At 43.8% G+C, this 24,270-nt stretch overlaps 1 protein-coding gene across 4 annotated transcripts in view; it reads right to left on the bottom strand.

Moving 5' to 3' along the window:
• Window positions 1-24,270, bottom strand: part of Shroom2 (shroom family member 2) — a 78,443-nt gene that overhangs the window by 4,382 nt on the left and 49,791 nt on the right. For 3 of the 4 annotated variants that reach the window (XM_047537429.1, XM_047537433.1, XM_047537431.1), the window contains 4 exons: window positions 10,192-10,869; window positions 8,032-8,583; window positions 6,782-6,953; window positions 638-910 (listed from right to left, as the gene is read on the bottom strand). In XM_047537429.1, coding sequence (XP_047393385.1) covers window positions 638-910; window positions 6,782-6,953; window positions 8,032-8,583; window positions 10,192-10,869 — 1,675 coding nt within the window. The remainder of the gene's footprint in view (window positions 1-637; window positions 911-6,781; window positions 6,954-8,031; window positions 8,584-10,191; window positions 10,870-24,270) is intronic. The other variant, XM_047537430.1, reaches the window with a different exon arrangement.

The following is a 24,270-nucleotide window of genomic DNA, read 5'->3' as shown; positions in this document are numbered from 1 at the left end:
ATATTTAACCTATGAGGTAAAGCCAACAAAGTAGATATTATTTCCCTTATTTTGCATGTAACAGAATTAAAAGACCCAGTGAGAACTGTCCCCAGAGTGGTATACTTCTGGACTGGGAGAAATGTTAGACAAGTCCTTTGCTTTTTTCTAGACATCTGGATACACTGGTGCTAAATCACAGCAGCGGCGATCACAAAACACCATCAATAGCTGAGTACTGACAACTTGTCAAGAGGAGGAAAAGTTCCACCCAGGGATATGCGTTTAAAGTTAAAAAGAAAGACTGTGTTCCAAGAAGAGATTATTATGAGTAATGATCAGAGGGAGTATGTGAAAAGATGTCAAAAAGAGGCAATGGTTCTTTGGGAGGATCCCAGCAGCCCAATGACATGGTTCAACTCCCTGCACCCCCATCCCCATTCCCTGCATCTTATTAGAGCATTCTCTTTCCCTACATTAAAAGGAAAGAGAGGTAAGTGGGCATTGGACATCTCAATACCATCCTGCACTGGGAGGTGGAAAGGCCACATACAAACAGTGCTAGGCTTCAAAAAACTGACTTTCCCAACACCCCAAGGACAGCCTTCCCATAGGACTGTCCTGCTCCCATTTCCCAGGGGGATGTGTTTGTAGATACCCGGTCACCAGGAGATGGACTGTCGTCTAAATTATTGAGGGCATTTTCCACCCGGGCCAGACGGCCTGACAGCGAGAGCAGAAGGTTCACCACTTTGTCCAGGTCCCCAATGAACATCCGGAACTTGTCAAATTCATTGGGCTTGCACACATCTTTTGCGATGGCCTCCACCTCGTCCCCAAGTGCGTTGTTGGCCTGGATATCCTCCAGCAGGCTCTCCCGGGCTTCCCGGAGCACTTGCAGTTTGCGACTGATGCTGTCGATGAGTTCCTGCTGTTGGGGCACAGGGTGGCATGGACACACTCGTTAGCACTGCCCCAAGCCAGGCGCCCCTAGTTACTGTGGCCGCAGTATATACTGCCTAGGTAGAATTCAGCAGAACTGATTGAAAATCAATTTTTGCATCAGTAAACAATGGAGGACTTTTATAAGATTAGAGGAAAGAGGAGGACTCCTGGTTAAATTATTGATATTTGATAAATTAAATGAATACATAAAATTACATAGATATGAATTAGATATGAAAATCGCATAGATATATAATATCTATGTAATATAGCCTATTCTTATTCTGTTAATGTCCTATTAGACAATACTGAAGTTCTCCCAGCTATTCAAAGTAGATGCTATTCCAACCTAGATCTTTGCAAGGATTCACATAATTCATGTGATACTTTATGCTTTGTCCTTTGGAAGTTTCCCAATTAAAGATTTACATACAAAGAAATTATTGAGTTTTATGTCTAGTACTAAATCCCAGGATTCAAAAGTGCCCTCTATGTATAATTAGTAATTAAAAATTAAGACAAAGGAATGTCAGTGAATGTAAAAGGCGGTCTTATAACATATTGACTTTGACTTGAAATACTAACAAATGACTTTTTTATGGCAAAATATATGTCAGACTTGCCATTTACCCCTGCCCTCTTTTGCAGTGCGGGGCTGTAACCCAGGGCTTCCTGTGTGAAGTGCCCCAGTTCTCATCTTAACCAGTTTTAAAGTGTGTATTTAAAACATTCACACTGCTGTGCAACAAGTCACTAGCACCCACCTCCACAGCTCCCTCCTCTTCCCCAGTGGAAATTATGTTAAGTAATTATGTTAAGTAAACACTAACTCTAGATCCCAGCCCCCATACCAACATCGAGCATTTTTTAAAAAGCTCTCAAAATGTGAAAGGTATGAGAAGGGACTGTATCCTGTAGCTTCAATTTGCCTTCTGTTGATCAGCATGTCTGGCTTTGCCACAGATTAAATGGTAAGCTGTTTTACAGCTAGTCAGTCCACTTGATTAATCCTCACAGTTCTCCTAAGAAGGACCACATGGAGTTTATAAATTGCTTTGGCTTTTCTAGGTCAGGATGTCAAGACATTTTTTCCTTATAATTAACAACAACAATGACAGAACCCAAAACACCAAATCAGGTATGTGTCCAGATTTTTTCCTCCCTTTCTCTCTCTCCCATATTAGGGATTAAACATGGGGCCTCATGCATGCCAGACCCTTCTACACCCAGCCCGTCTTTTATGTTGTGCTCACACGTGCACACACACACACATTCCTGTGTGTCTGCTCACCAGCCTATCTGCAGAGATTATTTAAACCACCTTCATCATGTCAAGTGAAATATGCCAGACTCAGAAAAAGCAAAGTCAAATATTTTCTCTGATATGCAGAAGCTGGACCAAAATAAGGAAAAAAGAAAGTCAGTGGCAGGGGATGGTGGTGGTTTCCATAAAAATAGGAGTGAGATCAGTGGAGCAGAGGAAAGGAACTGGGAAGAGGGGGAGAGGAGGACTGCGCGAAAAGGGAAGAACACTGGAATAAATCTGAACAAACTTTCCTAGGTACATGTATGAATATACCACAGTGAATTTCACCTTGTATATCCATAATGCATTAATTAAAATATATATATATATATATATATAAATAGCAGAAAGAGCACTAAGAGTAGAGAAAAGGAAATGGAGAGAAAGAAGGTGAGGGAAAGGGGAAGTACTAGTGACTGGACTGGAGGAAATTATATTCCATGCTTGTATAATTATGCCAAGATGAACCCTAATATTATGTATAACTAAAATGAACTCATAAATTTTTTAAAACACACCTTCATTCCCACAGCTAAGAACATGGCCGTATTTTATATGTTGATCATTTGAGAGAAAAGCACAAAACAGAAAATAGAAAACTTTCCAGATTCTTGCCTGATGCCAGTACTGACCTAATAAATAACTTCAGGCAATGGAGATACCTCAGATAGAAGAGGACCCCTGGTCAGTATTATGTGTTCGTTTTGATGCTGGGGCATGGCATGCTATTTGCATGTTCTACCACTGAGCTATCTATACCCCCACCCCTCAATAATTATTCAGTGCTGTCAATTAAAGAATGAATGTGATGAAGATCTCATACCAGTGAATGAAAACTGTCCTTCAAGGCCCACCTCAACTGGGTTGCCCTGAAACTGGGCACTCTGAAAAAGAGTCTAAATTCCTTTATTAATTCTGATGTCTTATACAAATTTTTATTTACAAATACATTCCCTCTGTTAAAGGGCAATTAAAAAGTACAGATGCTGGCTTTCAAGAATTCTGAGCCAAGCCCTGACTCAGGGTGGCACACAAATATAAACAGTTTGCAACATCAGGCAAGGTGCTAAAGGTTTCACCACTGTGGACCGTGCTGCCTGACAAGACTATCCACTTCTTTCCTGCAGCATGCGGCATTCCAGGAGGCCAAGATAAGAGTGCGTGGTGGCTAGGTGCATGCTATGCTGCCTCTCACCTCTCCACTGAGATGGACCAAACCTTGGGGATTACACCCCAGGGCATCTCCCTTTCTCCAACTGGCTTAGATCCAGACACCCTCCTTTGGTTCCACTCCAGAGAGAAAGCAAGGCCTTTTTTTTTCTGGGCCTTGCATCCACTTCCTTGCTCTAGAGGGAAGCTATAATCCTCAGAGATTCCAAATTCAAACTAAACCACCATCTTTGATTCTCCTGAAGAATCTTCTTAACTCCAGGTGGGCAGAGTCCACCTGAGCTGCCACTGGTGTAGAAACTTATTTAGCCCACCTAGCACGATGCTTCCTTACAGGCCGCCAGAATCCCTCACTGTATCCCTGCTTGGGGGCTTCCACTTCCTCACACTTTCATATATTGATGGTATTTGAAGAACTGGCACTGGAAGGTAATTTGGGTTGGAGGTCATGACAGCGGGATCCCTGTGATGGCATAAGTGGCTTTATAAGAAGAGGAAAGGAAATCTATCTGAGCTAGCAGCCTACCCTGTCTCATCATATGATGCCTTCCACCATGTTACAATGCAGCAAAAAGGCCCTCACCAGGTACCAGCACCATGCTGGACTTCCAGCCTCCAGAATCCCGAGCTAAAACTTCTGTTCTTCATAAATTATAGTTGGTGGTATACTGTTATGGCAATGGAAAACAGATGTCACACACACATGCATGCACACACAAACAAATATCAAAGGAAGCTAGCCGTGTGGCTTAGTGATAAAGCATTTGCCTAGCATTTTGAAGCCCTGGGTTCCAACCCCAGCACTGCAAAAATGGAGGTCAATGTGCAATTGGGGTTTTTCTATTTTTCCATTAAGCAGTTGCAGAGCAGGTGGTCAATCAAATCCTGATGTGCACTGTGCTCACTTCCTCCAACACACCTCCACCTATGTACACTTTGTGAAGAAGTGTGACATCATGTGTGAATGTGTGGATGCTGGACAAGGGGGAAAAGAGCATAGCAGTGGCCTGTAAAATCAAGGAAAAAAAGTGGACTGTGGAGGTGCTGACAGCACAGAGGGCTATGATTTATATAGCTTGTACAACAGCCAAACCCATGTTCATTGAACTGAAAATCTAAGTTGGCTTCAACCTCACAGTAACTCACTCAGTCCCAAAGCAGTCATTTCTGGTAAGGAAGCATCCCAAGCACCCTGTGCCTCCCAGAGTAGAGGGAGAGAGTGGCACCCAGGCATGCACTTACAAAATCCATTACATCATGGAAAGTTATGGCATACTTGCAAAGGAGGTAGTCCTCTATATTAGCTGGGGCCTAAATTAAAATGGCCCAGACTGTATGGTTTTTCTTGTACATGTTGCTGTTCTTCTGGTGATGGGGATTAAACATGGTAACATTCTACCACTGAGCTACATCCCCAGGCCTTTTTATTTTTTTGAAACAAGGTTTTACTAAATTGCCCAGGCTGGCCTTGAACTTGTGATCTCCTACCTCAGTCTCCTGAGTAGCTGGAATTATAGGCATGCAACCAGCCTTGCTGACTTTTCTTGTTTTACGAGAAACAACTGAAAAAGTTTGATTTTTTTTTTTTTTAAGAGGAGATTCTGCAATCAGAATAAAGCCACAGTGAGACCTCTAAAAGCCTCAAGTCTAAAACTCACTTAACATTTCCCTATTTAATTCCTTGAACCAAAAAAAAAGTTGCTTCCTAAAGTGAAAATAATGCCCTCCATATTTTTATAATTAAAAACAGTTAATAATATTTTTAAATCACTAATGACACAGACTCTGAACATAATTGCTTACAAAGGTCTTGTTTAAAAAAACAAAACAACAAAAAAAAAACAGTACTTTTTATACAAATTCCTTCCATCATGCTGGACCCTCAGCTTGCATTAAAAGTAGATTCCTCCCTCTCCCAAAATTCTGGTTACCTCCTTCTCTTACCCCATTACTGATAGCTAAGACAAATTCAAGGCCCTTGGAATAAACACCACATGCTGCCCTTTGATCCTGACTTTATTTGGCAATGTCACAGTGCCTTTATGCTAAGTCCTTCCTGTATGAATCAGGTAACTACTCCAATGTCACAGGTCTGGCTACTGATAGGTGAGGAGGTTTAAAGTTGACATGATGGTGACGACATTGGCACTAATACAACTCTGTCCCTACAGTGACTGTCATGATTGCCCCCAATTTGTCTGAATCCTATTCATACCTTATCTCCAAGCTGGCCCCTTGTCCTCGTAGCTCTAGCCCCTGACCTCTTCTACTTCTCCAACTTGCTCCCAGGTTTGCCTGCCACCAGACCTCTGCACCCACTGAGACCCCTCCCTCCTCTATCAGACATCCCAGAGTTTGCCCTCATGTCAGTCTGGACTCTGCTCAATAATCCTCTCATTACGGCCCTCTCTATGGTTGCACTCATTTGTCTCTGTCCCTTCACCCTGTCTCAGCTGTCTTACCAGTTGACATAGTGTATCAAGGATCAGCAGACTTTCTGTCAGGGAACAGAAAATAATACTTTAGACTTTGCAGGCTATTTGATCACTGTTGTAACAAGTCAATTTTGCCATCGTATGAAAGACACCATCGACCCTGTGGTGAATAGATGTGGCTATGTAAATAAAACTTTATTTATAAAAGCAGGTGGTAGGCCAAGTTTGCTGTGCCTGTATCTTATATTTGTCTTTGTGGTGGCTGTTTATTTCTCCCGTGTGATGAGTGGAAGGAAGTATTTTGTCTCCTCTGCATTCTCAAGGGCCTGAGTGAATTCTTGGGAGTTGAACACATGATGGCTTTGGGCTGACAAGGTACTTTCTGATCCGCTGTTTGATTTATGATCAAACATCTAGTTACAGATATTTGAAATTGATACTAAAATTCAAGGAAGACAGGTGACTCATTTGATGACTAATTAGGTCCCCTAGATTTTAGTTGTGGTAGAAAGGAACTATCTACTGAACTTAAAATTACAGCGATTGTTATCCACTCTAACTAATTTGACACTGACTTCTATTAGAAAAAGATAGCAGAAAGACCCTTATAGAAAAATAAGAACAAAGAATTCACCATGAAGGGATTACTAATTTTGTCCCACATTTCCTTTGTCCTGCATGATAGCCAAACACAAATGCCCTCAGATGTGGGGTGTAGAGTCTGTGCTAGGGTAGAAACGTGTGATCCCAGTGCCTCCTGCCTGCCTGTTTCTCTTGGTGCGCTTCTTTTTTTGTGAGATAGTTTCTTTATGTTGCCCAGGCTGGCCTTGAACTCCTGGGCTCAAGCCATCCTCCTATCTCAACCTCCAGAGTAGCTTGGGCTCTAGATGCATGCCATGGCACCCAGCCTCAAGTACAGTTGTATTTTGGAATTCTACTTTCCTACCTTCTTCACTGACAGGTCGTGGTCTAAGTCACTCCCAGAGTACTCTTCAGGCTCCTGCTGTTCCTGCAGGTCCTTCATCTTGATCAGTAGCTCCGCCTTGGGGGCTGATGTGCTGTAGTAGGTGGAATTGGTGGCCAGAGACACGGCTGCAGGCACACTTGGCTCCTCTTTCCTGGGTAGGAAGATGAGAACTTCAATTAACTGCAACCATATGTATGGACGTGCCCCTGGGACTTGTTCCCTGGGTTGTGACAAATAAAAGTTGGCACTAATAGAGAGAAAAGCCAGGGAGACGAGGTAGTCACAAAGGTGAAAAAAGGATAGTGATGAGGTTAAAACTAAAACAAAACAAAACATCTTACCAAATGGATAAAGTCTATGGAACAGCTTGTTGTTGTTGTTGTGCATGTGTGTGTTTATGCACACGGGCGCTTCCTGATGCCAGGGTCTTACACATGCTAGCTCTTACTACCAAGCTATACCCTCAACCCCTAGTTAACTGAAATACTTAAAAAAAAATCTCTAAGGAAAGAAAGAGATGTTCAATATCCACTCCATCCTTAGCCAAGAAGCAGGATTTGTGATGTGCTTCAGAATGACAGACAGAAAGTTAGACAGACATACAATATTCAAATTAAACAGAAAGATTAGATGATAGGCCAATAGAAGACAGGAAGATAGATAGAGAGACAGACAGCCTCTCATACTGAGGCAGGGTTTCTCAGCTTCAGCACTAAGGGCATGTGGAGCCGGCTGACTCCATGTGGCAGGACCATCCTGTGTGCTGTGGGCTTTTGAGCGGCATGCCTTGTCTCTTCCCACTAGCTGACAGAAACACCCTCTTCCCTCCAAAAATGTCAGCCAAAAATGTCTCCAGACATTGCCAATTGCCCTCTGGGGCAGATGATGGTCTCCACTGAGAATCTGTCTTAGGGGAAAGCAGACTTGTGCTCATCGTCATAATCATGCCGGCCCTAAGCCAAGGAGCTTGGCTGCTGCAGCTTGTATTATCATGTCTTTGCCAGGCCCCAAAGCCACCACGCCCAGGGTGAGTGCCTTTAACTCCTATCTTCCCTCCTGGGATGCTTACAAAAGTGCTAAGCAATGGGAGCAGCTATGAAAATTTGTGTCCCAGAGATAGGAATCACAAAAATCCACCAGCAGATGCGCTCCTCCTCCCTTTTTAAGCCTAAGAGGCTCCGGGCAGAATCATGCACCCATTGGACCATTGGAAAGTGGCATCCACTCACTTTTCCTCTGTGGTTCTAGGAGAAGGGATCTTGGGGAGCAGCTTCCTCCGCTGCTGCGCTTCTTCCAGGAGATGTTCATCTTTGGGGAAGATTCCCTCCATTAGGTCCATGGTGGTTTTGATTTTTACACTGGGATCCAGGATGTCAGCCAGGGACTTATCCTTTCCCACGATCTCCCTGGCCAGCTCCTCCGACTTCAGGTCTTCAACAGTCTTCTCTTTGGTCTTCATGTAGCTGAGCACAGGAGGGGAGGCACAGCCATCTTTTGCAGGTGGTGCAGGGGTGCTGGGGGTCTGGGGCTCCAGCGAATGGGTTTTGTGAGGGGCCTCGGTCTCGGCGCCATGGCGCGTATACACGCAGAAGCGGGAATAGCACTGCTCGGATGTGCTCAGGGTCTTGATCTGATCTCTCTCCAGCCCGCTGGGCAGCACAGGCAGCTCGGCCGGGCGCGCCAGACTCTGGCGGCTCTCCTTCTCGGGCTGGCTCTCTGAGTGCACTATCTTGATGGGCACCATCTTCACAGTGGTGTTGTTGTCCATCACCCGCTCAATTCTGGAAAGAGAAGAGTCATCCTCTGAAATCCTTGCAATAGATGGACTCCAACCCAGGACTCAGACTGGTGGGTCCCCTCCCTGGTCAACCACCCAGCTGCAAGGAGCTGCCAGATACATGTCCTAGACAAGACAGAGGAGGCTGAGAAGTTGTCCCCATCTGATCCCTCATAGGGCTCCAGACCCTTAGCAGTCCAATTAAAACTAATGGCCATACACCTACAGGCATCTGAGGGGATCTTCCTGGGGTGTCTTGAGGAATATGAGGTCTGTTTAATATTCTTTTTTAAAATTCCAATGATAGTGCAAACTTCAACAGGCCCTGCTCGGTTAAACTTCCTTTTGTTGGAGAAACCTGTAGCAAATGGGCATTTTTCACAGAATCATCACGAGTGCCTCAGGTCAGGGTTTCTCAATACAGATTGGTGCACACCTGCCTGAGTGAGAACATCCTCGGGGGCATGAAGGCTTCTATGGAGTTGGGAGTCAGCACTGGGCACTTCTGCCCACCAGTCCCACTTCTAAGCTTCTTCAAGGGAATTCCACCCTCCACCTAAGACCTCAGGCCACCCTTTGCACAGACTTTCAAATGAGTGTGACGATCATCCTGGCAATAAACAGGGAACCTGCTGCCCTACACAGGGCACATGTTTCCATTTTTAGAAAAAAGGGGAGGGGGTACTGGTAAAAGGAGCAGGGGAAGCTCCTACAGCACCCAAAGAGAGAGAGAATGGGAAGAAACCTCCTGGTCAGCACCACAGGGTCTCACCTGGGGCAACAAATGCTTGCTGCTCTCAGAGGTACAGAGCTGGGCCATGAACGTGGGGACCGTGCCCACAAGGGCTATCAGAGCCTAAGTGTTTTCAAAGAACACCCTGGAGAAAGAGAGCCATCTACTGGTGGCAGGAGGAAAAAAACCTAGCCAAACAAACAACTCAAACTCGAATGTGTTTAATTTTTGTTTTGTTTTTTCTTTTTTGGCGGTGCTGGGGTTCAAACCCAGGGCCCTGTGCTGGCAAGGCAAGCACTTTACCAACTGAGCTATCTCCCCAGCCCTGAATGTGTTTAATTTTTAAAGAATGTTTGTTTGTTTATTAATGAGTGCAGAGAATGGTACCCAGGGCCTCTAGACAAGGGCTCTACCTGGAACTTGCAATCCTCCTGCTTAGTCTCCTGAGTTGCTGAGATAACAGGTCTATACCATCATACCTGGCTGCTTAGCTTTTTAATATGTAAAAAAAAATGCAGAAAAAAGTGAGTTTGAAAATACCAGACATTATGCAAAACACCAACTTCACCTCAAGGTCTCATTCTTGGGGTCAAACCTGATTCTAGTCATAAGTACTATATGTGCAAGATAAACACACCCCTAGTCTGCAGACGCCTGTGGGTGAAGAGGAGGGGGAGAATGGCCATTCTCATTGGAAAAGGGCAGTCCCTGAGTTAAAAGTCCAACTGATTTCCCTCCAGTAGTTATTTCCCAGGACCAACTTTAAATTCAGTGTCTTAAGCTACCGTAATTTGCAAACCACCTGGGAAGGAGCCACCAAAAACAACACCTGCAGAAGGAACAGGATGAACACATGCCACCACAATCACAGAACAATACCTTGTTGGATTCTCATCCTGGATAAGCAGGGGAGGTTTGTCTGTCAGCTTCTGGGGGGCGAACTGAGGTGAGGGGGAGCGAGAGGTCTCCATGGCAGATGCCTGCAGGTGCTGGAACTTGGAAGTTGGCAGTGCTTCCGGTCTAGGACAGGATGTGTCCTCATTCACATGCTGGCTGTCACACTCATGGGTGGTGGCCTTTGGGGTATCTTGGGGCTGGGTACTGCTGAACACAGAGGGGCTGTGGGAGAGGGGCTCGTGGGTCACACACGCCTCTAGGGACACAGGAGACGGTGTTGGGAAGGGCCTGCCAGGAGCAGCCAGCTGAGTGTCTGCAGGTGCACTGTACTTCCTGGGCTCTCGCTTGGGCGGTGGAGGCCTCTGTGGGGCTGGCTTCTTGGGGAGCGCTGTTGTGCTCACTGGCCACAAATGCTGTCCCTGAGCATGTGGGGGTGAAGGGGCACCTTGGGTTTGAGGTCCTGAGTCTGCCTGTGTGTTCTCCTCTGAGTACCGATAATCACGAGGTAGAGTCCCCGCTCGGCCCCTGCCCTCCAGGGGCAGCTCTGGGGCTTCCGAAGTGTGGGATGATTCAGACAATGTGGATGGGGTCTGTGGGTTCTGATTTGATGGATCCTGTGGTGCTCCTGAGCTGACTGCCGGACACTGGGCATCTGCTTGCCTAGAGGAAGAATGCGAAAGAGTAAGTCAAGAATTCCAATTAGCATCTCCCTGCATGCACCTGCAACCCTCCACAGTCCCCTTAAACTGCTTTAAGAAGTTAAATCCACATACGCTTTCATACCTTGTCCCCACTGCCACTCTTTCTGTACGGTGACAATCCCTGACACACAATAGACAACATGAGCTATATGTTGGTGTGGTATACGACAGAGCATGAGGCATCAGGACACATGAGTACACTGACCAGAAACGCATACCAACTGCACTTTTTAAATAAAATATCACACAAAAGTTTTAGAAAATAAAGTTTTCTATATGAAAATTCTCATATACAGCTTTATTCAGAACTGTGTACTTCAAGTCGCAGTATTTTTATGTGGCTTTATGGGGACCTGTAATATACACAAGGAAAGACCTTTCTCAGGCTGCCAATCAATTCACTCGAAAAATGGGAGGGGGTGTATGAAAAATGGTGGAATAAGACAGACTTCATTATCCTATGTACATGTATGATTACATGAATAGTATGAATCTATATTATGTACAACCACAGAAACGAAATGATGTACCCCATTTGTGTACAATGAATCAAAATGCAGTCTGTAAAAAATTTCAAAATAAATAATTTTAAAAAATTAAATACTAAGTCAAATAATAAAGATGACTTTAAAAACAAAATCCGTCATGTGTCATAATAAATGAGAAAAACAAAGGCAATCTCTTGTTTTTTTGTTATGAAAAACACATTTTTATTTTTTTAATTTTTAAAATTATTTTTTGATTCATTGTACACAAATGGGATACAACTTTCATTTCTCTGGTTGTACATGAAGTAGGATCACACCATTTGTGTAATCATACATGTACATGGTTAAGGGGTAATGATGTCTGTCTCATTCTATTATCTTTCCTTCCCTGCCACTGGTGATTTCTTTTGAAAACAGCCATGTCTCATCAATCTTTCGTGTCATATGAACACACAGGTGTTTACACACACATGCGTATATAAAACGTGCCTGACACACACACACACAGGCAGGCTTCACACACATGCTTACATGTTCATCGCTGAAGTTCACGGGCTAACAACTATCAAGCTTGCAACAAACAGGCTGGCATTACCTTTGCCCATACACTCCTTCCTTCCAAGAGTAATAAAACAAACCTCTGATATAAGGAAGGAACTCTTTCCACTTAAAAAAAAAAAAAGACCTGAGGACTGGTATGTAGTTCAGCAGTACAACACTTGCCCATGAGCAAGGCAGACCCTGGGTTTGAACCCCTGCATTACCCAATAAAAGGACCTCTGGGTTGTTAAAGGAGACCCAAACAAGGGCAGCAAACAGACACCTAATAGGGAGGCATCAGCATCAATAAGAGATATAACTTATTCACTAATGAGCAGAACAGTGGAAACCTCCCTCCCACCAGAACCTGTGCAAAGGAGCTTCACTCTGGGGTTGGCCGTGAGGCCCAGGAGACGCACCTGCCTCTGAACCATGTCTTGGAGCCATCTGAACATGATGCGTGGTAATATGGGTGCTACAGATGGCACATGCAGCACTGGAAATCTAGAGCCCTGTGGGTGCCAGTCTTGCAATGTCCTGGGGTGAGGGAGGAAAAGGGTTCCCACCAGGGTTAATGGATGCTCTAGAAAAGAACAGAGACCAGGCACCAGTGCCCTCCTGCTCCCCTGTATCACCCCAGGCTCAGAGGGAGCTGGACTCTACTACTCCAAAGCCAGGGCTGAAGTGCTCAAAATCTAGAGGACAGAAGAGCTTGAGTCCCACTGAACCCTGAAAGAAAACATGGATGTTCTGCTGCAACACAGCAACCCAACTGAGAGCTTAAGAAAGTAGCAAACCTAACTCGCAAGTTTGATTTCTAACATATGTTAGATAGACATGGAAATGTCTAATTTAAGTTTTATCACAAAAACTTGAACACCATAATGAATGTCTGGTTGTAGAACAGGATGACATTCGACACTGTCAAACTGAGGACACATTCTGAGGGGTGCCACTCGGGTTAGAGGTCTCCCCATTTCACTGCAATATTTTACTTTATTTCAAAAAGCTGAGGTGTACTTGAATTTTTTCTCTCCTATTAAAACTCCTAAAGTCTAGCATCCATAGACCCAACTAAAAGCACCTGGTATCTGTTATTTAATAAATAGCCACCACATTATATGAAAGGAGAATTAAATGAGCTGCAGTTTTTGCCCAAAATCTACATGCCTATGGCTACCCCAAAGCATACGGATTAAAAAGGAGCTCTACTTACAAAGTGATCTCTTACTGCTAACTTCTGATCTCAAACTGAAATGCTCTGTAATCCACCCAGAAACGGAAGGCAATTCACCTGACAAAGGTAAACTCACCTGCTGGGGGCAAAGTACCTTTGAGAAGTGCATAATGACTCAGAGCAAAAGATCCACTAAAATTCACAAACTGGGCTGGTTCCTGGCTTCTCTCCTTGTCAGATGACTCCACAGCTCCTTCCTGCCTTACTAAAGGGACATCTTGTGCAGGAGTTGAGGGCTCTGTTTTCTAGGGGACTGGTGTGAGCTACAGCAGCCCTTCCATGCTAGAAGCCTGAAACACGGTGCTCCACCTTGAAGTTTCTATTTAGAGGTACCTAGGCACAATAACCTCTGGGTCATTTGTCCCTCACCTTCCTCTTTTTTCCTTGATTCTCTCAAACTTGCAAACTCAAAACTATAAAAGCAATAACTGGTTTTAATCGTCCTAATTAAGAAACCAGGCAATCAGGTCATGGTGACGAATATGAAAAAAAGGACCAAAAAAAAAAATCCCCCAGGAATTTAGGGATCCAGGAGGCAACTTGGTAGATAATGAGCGTTTGTATGTGTGTGGCGTGTCTAAGTTGTATGACACAGACGTGTGTGTATGCAGATGTATGGAGCCTGTGTGCCCACGCTTGTATGTCATGTGTGTCACAGACAGGTAGCTGTATGGTTCTGTATGTTGGGGGGGTGTTTGTAACACATTCACGTGACTCTTATATCTATGTGTCTCTGGACCTGCTATCATTCAGTTTATTCTTAAAACATGTTTATCCCTTTTTTTGTACTGTCAATAATAAAGTAAGTAGTGATAGCAGGTCCAGAGACAGTCAAAGCAGGACAATAAGATGACTTGGGAACTCTGTCTCAGCACGAATGGCCCCAGAGCAGAGAGGTAAGCCACACAAAGAAGCATTTCATAGAAACCGCATTCCAGAGGCAATTGCTATTCAGGCTGGGCTGGTTGTTCATTTTCATGCAAAACATGCTAATGACATGTTACCAAGGACAGAGTGGCAGCCAGTTCTGAGAGGGGAGGGGGCTGGCAGTATCCAAGCAGCAGAGGTTCCAGGGACCTGCCAGTGGAGCTGGGATCTCACTGCACTGGCCTCATTGTTGAAGGCTGCAGGCGCTGGATGCTCTGGAACAGGCCCACAAAGCCAAACAAAACTAATCCAAAGAGGACAAGCAAAGGGGAAGGGTTCAACACACTGTCATAGGGCAGAGACTACAGTTAGGGGGAAATTCCATCAACATTACTATTATTCACATTGACGTTTTCTGCTCCTGCTATGAAGACGGCCAGCCCCATGTCTAACTGTGAGGTTTCCATATAGGAGAGGTGACTCTTTTATTTCCAGACTCCATCTGTTCACCACATGCTCCCTGAAAATGAGAGTCAGGGGACAGAAGGCAGATGCACTCCCAAGGCCTTAACTCATGACCTACTACCTAAACTACCAAATAAAAGCATGCTGCATGTCCTTTCCTACCCCCACTCCTTTCTCACAATCTCACCAACCACAGAAACCAGGTGCTCATAAAATCCAGAGAACCTTTGCCAAGACTCTAAGATAAACTAAATCAGAGAATGAGACCACTGGGGATGACCACAAAAGGGCAGAGGCACGCATATTTCTGGGTTTTTACCCTGTTACCTGTTAAAAGTATGATGTTTTCTTCCACCCCCACCCGTGTGCCCTCTCAGCAGCTACCACAGCCCCACCTTAGCACAGGCCAAGAAGTTTGTGCAGGATGCCGGCACCAATAGAAGGAACACAACAGCTCCTGGGATAAACTGACCACCCCTTCCTCAAGACGGGGATGTTTGCACAGAAAAAATAAAACAATGTCCCTGACCAATGGAAATTACTAGACATTAGCCCACCCAGAAAAAATCCATAAAGGTCTGCATCTCCCTTGATTTGAAGAGTAGCCTGGTCCCCTCTGTCTCGCTCCAGTTGAAGTCCTAATTAAAGTCTTGCCTGTGTGTGTTCACACTCACTTGGCTTTCTCTGGTTCCTACAGTCCTGAGTCAAAAGTTCCCATTCCCAGTATCAAAAGCACTGGGCCATTTCTAAGTCTTCATTTCTGCTGTCTGCAGCCACCTCCGTTGCCCAACTAACTCCTACCCACAAGTCCCACCTCCAGCTCATGCCCTAGCATCAAACTCCCAAATTATCTTATTGTTCCCCTGCCCTGGCTCCACTCCTCACTGGACTTTAGGCACCTCCACAGAGAGGGCAGGGGGCTGGGCTGTTTTCTTTGGTGCCTGGCAGGCCACTATTTAAACCATGCATCATGTAATGCTGTCATCTGCATGCCCATTAGACACGTAAATGCACTTGTTGCCGTCAATCACTTTCAAACAAAAGGGGGGGGCGTCCAGATGTTAAGGAGAGAAACTGCATTTTTCCCCCAAAAGACACACATGGTTAAGTCCTCAGTGAAATGATCTTGTGTAGGAATAGTCCCAGCAGTTTTTGGACTGCTCTGTAATCGCTCCACTAATTCACCATTTCTTTTAGAGTAGGGTTTACAATTGTGTTCATCAAGGAGGATGGAGAAAATGTCTGAATCTTTCAGAAGACTTAAGGAACACACACCACAGGGTCCGCCTTTCCTAACCACTTTTGGTGTCAATGATGGGATAAGGATACAGAGGCCATACTGATCCTGTGGACATGGTCACAGAAATGCTGGCATTGAGGCACTCTGGTGTCTGAGACCTTTGTAACGTATGGGCCCCATCTGATCTGGGGTCTCACTGGGCAGCCATTTCCAATCATATTCATCATGAACCAGCTATGTGACATCTGATCAGCAACCACGCCTTAGAAAGTTTCATGAACTCACCTGTGCACCATCATCACAGCCCATACCACATGGGGAAGCCATGGGCGTTCGAGGCACATAAAGCCCATGACGTGGGAGGACTGGTGTGGGGTTTCTAAAAACCAGGTTCTAGGCTAAATACCTAAGACAAAAATGTTACTCTGTGGTGGAGCAGACCCAGGTGCAGGTCTCCATGACACCAACACTATACACAACCTCTTCCCAAAACAACACAATCCGCCCAATGTGGAACAGTCCAGTCTTCCAAGTTGGGAAGGGCATTCTCAAGGCAGTCCACGCCAGCCAGTTGAGGGGTGACTGTAGGTGCCAAGCACACCGAAAGAACTCTGGGCAATGGAGTCACCTTATCTTAGCAAAAGAAAGAGAAACAGAGTGAACGTGTTTCCAAAGACAAAACGGAATTCCTTCCTCCTTTCACTTAACTATGATGCAAAATGCCAACTTGTGCCATACACACATAGAGTGTCCATCAGCATACTGTCAAGAATAGCAACGGGGGTATTTTTGCATCTGTGGTGGTCCAAGAATCATACTTGAGAGTTTGTAGCCTAAATGGTGTACACAGAGCTTGGTTACCTCGTGGGACAACTGGGGTGAGACCCAGAGCCAGACTTCCATGAATGGCAGACACGGACTACTCAATGTCTCAAATGTTATCCAGAGTTGAACATTTACAATTTGAGGTTAGAATAGAGAAAGAACACTTCCACTGGTTGTGGGTATCAATAAAAGTGATTTTGTAAAATGCAGACTTGATCAGAAATCATGAAAGCTCATCTACCCTTCAGCCTCGTAAGATGCGACAGGCACTGCTGAAGAGCAACAGTGCCACTGGACCTTTGGACAGGAGTCAGGCAGCTAAAAAGATAGGACACCCACACTGCTCCATGAACACGTCTCCCAGATGAGCCCCTGGTTTTTCCCCTGCCCTTCTCACATCCCGGCTTGTTCTTACAGACCAACAACTCCTTGGTGAAGAATGGGCAGAAGGCTCTTATCAACACAGTGCCCCATAAATGCCAAATGAGTGGGGAAAGGAGATGGTGGGGAAGACATCAGAGCCCAAGAGAGGCAGCCAACTAAGCAACTGATCAACGAGTGGACAAACATTTCAATGGCACGAGCACCCAAGAATAATGGCATTGGCCAACTCTTCTTAGAAATGCCGACTTACCACAGGACTTCCCAGAGCAGGAATAGCCATAGGTAGGGGCTATCTCATCTCTGTATGCCCAGTTTCCAGGCATGAAACAATACAGTCCGAGGATCCCTTATCGGAAAGGCTTGGAACAGAAGTGTTTTGGATTTTGGAATATTTGCATATACATAATGAGACATCTCAGGGATGGTATCCAAGTCTCAACACAAAATTAATTTATGTTTTCTATAAAACTTACACACACAGCCTATGTTAGTCAGCTTTTCATAACTGTGACCAAAATACCTGACATGAACAACCAAGGAGAAAAAATTTATTTTGGCTCATATCTTCAGTCCACAGTCAACTGTGGCAGAGGGAAGCAACTCAGTTCATGGCAGCAGGAAGTAGAGAGGGACAAGATAAACCCTCTCCCCTGCCAGTGATCTACTTTCTTCAACTAGGTCCCACCTCCCAGTAGTCCACTGATGGATGTGGATGTACTAACCCACTCGTGAGAAGAGCCATCATGAGCCAACCATTCCACCTCTAAACACTGGTATATTCCCTAACACATGAGCTTTGGGGAGACATTCCAGACCCAAACCATAACAGAGTCCAAAGGTAATCGTATAGGATCATTTTTAGTGTGCCTGCATTTTAACTATGACCGTCGCAGTATGATGTGAGGTCAAGTACAGGCCTTTTCCACTTGTGGCAGCTTGTCAATACTCCAAATATTTCAGATTTTGGAGGACTTCAGATTTCAGATTTTGGGGTCAGGGATGATCAACCTGTATTTACTGAATACACAAATGGGCTAATGATGACAAAGAGAGAGCTGTATCCATAGGTTCTGTTCAAACTCTTGTGTCTTGCAGAATGACCTTCTGGGAGAACATAACCCTCGAGTCACCATTAGCTACTTAGTTCTTTACTACCAGATCTATGCCACAGCTTCCCTCTCTGTATCAGGCCCAAACAGGCTCTTTCCAAGATCCTAAAGCCACATGGGAAAAGAAATTACTTGAGAAAATCAGATGAATTTTATTTCTTCAATGTCTTCACAGATGGATAAAAAGATTTGCAGCTTCCTTGGGGTATTATTTTTGCTTGCAGGGACTTGGATGCCAAACAATAATGAAGTTGAATTAGACAGACTGATAAGTCATTTGTGATTAAGGGAAGGGAGTGGGGGTGGGGACAACAGATGAAAAGAGAAATTCCCATTGCAGATGATCCAAAAGCAAATTAACAGACACTGACTTCTTGAGGGGTTAGCAATCAGTAATAAAGATTTCTTAGATTTGGAGGATCCCCCACCCCCCACCCCCATGGTGCTAGTAATTAATCCCAAGGGTACACTACCACTGAGCCATATCCAAGCCATTTTATTTTGAGACAGGGTCTTGCTAAGTTACCTAGGTTGTGATCGTCCTGCCTCAGTCTCTCAAGTAGCTGGGATTACAGGCATGTGCCATAATGTCCAGCCTAGATTTGGAGTTTTTTGGTGGTGGTGGAGGTGGTAATGGTGGTTTTGTTGTTGTTGTTGTTGTTTTTGGGTTTTGTTTTTTGTTTTTTTTTTCTTTTTGTTTAGGGCAGGGGTTAGTTTGCAGTACTGGGAACGAACCCAGGGGCACTCTACCACTGAGCTGCATCCCCTGCCCTTTTTATTTTGAGACACTAAATCGCTGAGGCTGGCCTCGAACTCGCTATCCTCCTGTCTCAGCCTTCCAAGCCACTGGGATTACAGGTGTTTGCCACTGTACCAGTTTAGATTTGGAGATTACAATTTGTGACTAAGTGTTCAAGTATACCACTGTGACTATACACTTTTAGGATACATGTTCTGAGAATCTGCTTCAAGGGGCCTTTTCTTTCTACAGCGAAAAAACCTCATTCTTTTTTTTTTTTTTTTTTTTTTTTTTTGTGGTGCTGGGGATTGAACCCAGGGCCTTGTGCTTGTGAGGCGAGCACTCTACCAACTGAGCTATCTCCCCAGCGAAAAAACCTCATTCTTGATCCCAAGATCAAGGATCACAGGAGCTGGGCTCTCCCCAAACTTACTCAATCAGAAGGCCAAGTCTGGGTAGAGGTAGGAACAGTGAGGGACAGATGACATTCCTATGAATCTGTTATTTCAAGGCAAGCCTTGTAGGCAATTTAGATGCCATGCAGGCATTCAAAATCTCTGCTTTATAAAACCTCCTCTCCCAGATTCCTTCTCTCCCACTTTTCTGCCCACTACATTTGATTTTTGAAAGTTATTTCCCTGATGTTTTAATCCTAGGCTCAGCACACCTCTCTCTCAAATTTAATCATTATCGTCTGCAGAAATGGTTGAGATTTTTGCAAGTCATCATCTGCAAAAATTGTAAGAATGCTCCCAGGAAGCAGGCCAGGAGGGACCTGTTCACATTCCTCCTCCCAGAATGGCTTCAGAAGGAGTTTGTGGAGTTCCATTCGGGTTCACAAGGATGGACCACTGCTCCCAGAACCAACTAAAAAGTGACCAGGAAAAGTTATAAAATCATAGTTTTAAAACATTAATTGGTGCCAGGCACAGTGGCACATGCCTGTAATCCCAGCAGCTCAGAAGGCTGAGGTAGGAGGATCACGAGTTCAAAGCCAGCCTCAGCAACTTAGCAAGGCCCTAAGCAACTTAGTGAGACCCTGTCTCAAAACAAAAAATACAAAAATGGCTGGAGATGTGGTTCAGTGGTTAAGTGCCCCTGGGATCTGGTTTCTGGTACCCTCCCCTCAAAAAAGAAAGAAAAAAAAAGTCAATCATTGCACTCATTGGAACCCCCTTATCACATAGTCTCCTCTGTATCCTTTCTCCTAGCATTGTCTATGTCCTTCATAATGATTATTGAAATAAGCTATTGTACAAATTTGTGATGTTTAAAATTAATACCTTCTAGACCACAGGATTGCAAATTTAGAGCCCAGAGTCAAATCCCCACTGATACCCAATATTATAGATAAAGTTTTATTGGAAAACACTGTTCTGAAAGAACTTAGTCCAAGTATATGAGAATCTGCCCAAAGTGCGACTATGCAAAGTGCGATTTACTGGGAGGCTTATCAACAGAAAGGTAGTGATGGGCAATAGCAAAACCTGTTGGATCCCTGCTATTTGGGTCAGAAAGGACATATTTAGGGGTTAGGACAAAAGCGACTTCATCTTGATTGGAATGTAACTTATCTTATTGCTAATATCTTAGGCTAATATAAAAGAGTCAGGTACATCACAGAGCCAGGGTCCAGTCAGTCATAAAGCTCCACATACTATTCTAAGGTTCTGGGTATTTATGGTATGCTGAGGAAGTACATGGGGAAACTGACAGTAATGATTCAAGATGGCTGTAGTCAGGTCAAGCTGAATTGCTATGTTATGGGTTTGGAATGTACCCCATAAGATCATGTGTTGAAGGCTTGGTCCACAATGCAACAATATCTAGAAATGGGGCATTAGGGAAGTGACTGGATCATGAGGCTCAGACCTCATCAGTGAATTAAACCATTGATAGCAGAATGACTACAGGGAGGTGGTGGTAACTGTAGGAAGGTGGGGTATGGTTAGAGGAAGTAGGTCACAGGGGGAGGGGTGCCCTTGGGGACTACATTTTGTCCCTGGTTCCTGCCTTGCATGCCAGCTTGCTCTCTTTTCTCTACTGCCTGGCTGCCATGAGCTGAGTAGTTTCCTCCCCAATACTCTTCTGACATGATATTGTGCCTCATTTCAGGCCCAGAGAAATGGAGCTGGCTGACCATGAATAGAAACTTCTGAAAATGTGAGGTAAAATAAATCTTTCTTCCTCTAAGTTGTTGATGTCAGGTATTTCGGTCATAGCAATAAATAGCTGTTTAACACATCTTACAGCCCTCTTCCAATTTAACATGACATTTACATCATTACTGCAGAAATCCAACGGACAGACTCAGTTAGGCTTACTTGCCTATTAAGGGTAATTAGAAATAATTACATTTTCCCATAAAATGATATCTGTAACAAAAATATTAACTGGAATTGAGAAGCCCCTTTCTCTTTAGACTGTGTTTGTACCTACAGTTACATGACCACTTCTGTTTTGCTTTATGAATTTACACACTCTGAATGAGCAAACCTTTTGAGGTAGTTTACCCAGGGGAAATAAACACACAACACCAGCATTAAAATAAACATAGAAATATTCAGTGAAAACCATTATAATGTAAACAAAAAGCAGAAAGGAACATGTGAAACTGGCCAAAAAAGGGGAACCTGGACTGTATGTAGGGACCACAGTTGTGCCTCAATTGAGACCACGGGTCTCCTGCCAGTCAGAGCAAAAAGGGACATGTAAAAACAAAGCTGGTCACTTCTAAACTCTTTAGCAGAGACAATTCACTGCCAACTTCCCTTACATGGCGCAAGCATGAAAGAGAACGTGTCACTCTCCTGTCACAAAAGAGTACTCCACCAGTGTTTCACAAATTAACTTGCTCAATAATCTGTGCTAGAATTCAGACATTCGTCTTCTGACTTGAGTTTTTCCTTCTATGACATATTTATCTGAAACCCTGGTTTCTTTTCTTCCTTAGCATCTTTACCTTCTTTGCAAAGTACTGGATATAATTTCAGAGGAAAGTCTATACCTTCTAGAGAATCTGCACTGCACAGCCAAGGGTGGTTACACTTTCTGCAGTACAAACAGCAACCAGAGACCAGCAACAGTAATACACAATCACCAGAAGCTGGTGGTCACCAAAATACAGAGCTAGCTACACAAAGCCATCAGGTGCAAGGGTCACGAAAGGACAATTCGATGCACTTTATTATTAAAAAACAAAACAAAAAACAAAAAACTAGCCCTAGCCAATCACAAATGTTTGAAAAGCACCCAACATGCTACACAGATGTATTTGTAACCTAAATGACAATGATCAAGAAAGGCCCACCTTCAATAGGAAAATGAACACAAGTGTGAATAGTCTCACACACCCACACAGACACAAGTACAAATTGCTAATGCATTAGAAGTTTGACTTTACTAGTCAATGAATAATTGTATGTTAAAAATAAAATAATGTTTTTGCCTAACAAGCCACAGGATTTTTAAGATGTCTAATATTAACAAAGTTGTAGGAGAAGCAGGACTTCCTAGGTGTTGGTGGCTGAAGCCTATACCATAGGCACACTTTATAGACAGCAACAAGGCACCACCTCCTAAATGCCTGCCAATTTCAAGTCTAGATTTTTATCCTAAGGAAACTGGCATGGAAGAGCACAAATATTTCACTATAAGATGTTCACAGGAGTGTTATTTATAATCATGACAGACTAGAAGCAGTCCTAAATGTGCACATTATCAACACTGGGTGGTCATGCCATGCATCAAGACAGGCGTGGTGGCACATGCCTGCAGTCCCACTCGGGAGACTGAGGCAGGAAGATAGCAAGTTCAAGGCCAGTCTCAGCAGCTTAGTGAGACTCTGTCTTAAAAATATATATATAAATATATATATATATATATATATACATATACACACACATATATGTATATGTATATGTATAAAATAAAAGTTCAGTGGTAGAATATTCCCAGGTTCAATCCCTGGAACCCCCACCAAAAAAGAATAAAACATATCATAAATGTCCAACTTTTTAAAGGCAGTTTTCATACCCTACTTGTAGCAGGACTGTATGTGTGAAAATGTGTAACCGCACTGAGAAAGGGCTTCAAAGGAGACAGCCTTCTGTATTGCACAGTGGAGTCTCCAGGTGACAGGAACAAGGGTGATTTTTAATGCCCTCACTTTGCTTTCTAGAACGTTTGTGTGTGTGTGTGTGTGTGTGTGTGTATGCATGGTTTTTTTGTTGTTGTTTTGGTTCCAGGGATTTAACCCAGGGGTGCTTAGCCACTGAGCCACATCCCCAGCCCTTTTTATATTTTATTTAGAAATAGGGTCTTGCTAAGTTACTTAGGCTAGCTTTGAACTTGCAATCTTCCTGACTCAGCCTCCCGAGCCACTAGGATCACAGGCACCACTGTGCACCACTGTGCCCGGCTGTCCATATATTCTTCTTCTTTTTTTTAATATATTTTTTTAGTTGTAGATGGACACAATACCTTTATTTTTTCATTTTTATGTGGTGCTGAGGATCAAGCCCCGTGCCTCATGCGTGCCAGGCAAGTGCTCTACCACTGAGCCACAATCCCAGCCCCATCCATATATTCTTAATAGAAAGGTTTTAATTAGTAAAATGCTTCATGTGTCTTCCTTCTATCACAATCACATGTGACCCCAAATTCTGAAAAAACCTCACATCTCAGATTGCTATTCAGCTGAACCATATTAGGAAATAGGTTTTGTACTCAATAGAATTCAATTATTTCCTGGATTTATATATTTAATTACTACAGAAAGTGTCTCTCTGTAGTGCGTATATGCATATATACATACACACATATATCTACACACATATACACATATGTAGGAATGTGTGTAAATGTTAAACATCTTCCTAGAATTTCTAGCTATTCCCCCTTTAATCGCCTCCAAATACATTTAAAGGTCCACTGGCTAGATTTTCTAACAAAATAATTAAATATCAGATTTCTTGCAAGTCATGCCCAGGAGAAGCTCACCTGTGAGCTGACCTTATGAGTATTTGCCACAGAACACCCAAGGAGGTTTAACTGCCTTCAATAAGGGCCTGTTGGTAGAAAATTGGGTCTGCTAATAAGGGGTAATTTTACTTGCACCCACTTATCAATGATATTAAACATACATGTGTGTCTCATATGTATTTATAGGTTTCCATTCACGTGAATGATGACAGCCAATGAGCAAAGCAATGTAACCAAGGGGCTGGATATATAATTTTAAGGGGAATTTAGATCCCTGACTTCTTTTCCTAAGAATAAAAAACTCTGGCTGAAAAGGATCTTAGACACATTTTAATCCAAGTTTCTTACTTTGCAGAAGAAGAAACAGGATCAGAAAGCTCAGACCACTTGCAAGTTCTGCCAATATAAGCTGAGCTACACTCAAGCCCCAAGCCTGTCAGTGGTGGACCACTAGTTGGTGGTCTCTGTGCCACCCCCATCCCC

The sequence above is a fragment of the Sciurus carolinensis genome (genome assembly GCF_902686445.1).
Source record: "Sciurus carolinensis chromosome Y unlocalized genomic scaffold, mSciCar1.2 scaffold_425_arrow_ctg1, whole genome shotgun sequence".
Classification (NCBI taxonomy): domain Eukaryota; kingdom Metazoa; phylum Chordata; class Mammalia; order Rodentia; family Sciuridae; genus Sciurus; species Sciurus carolinensis.
Note: the sequence above shows the minus strand (reverse complement) of the source record. Positions and strands in the feature narration are given on the sequence as shown.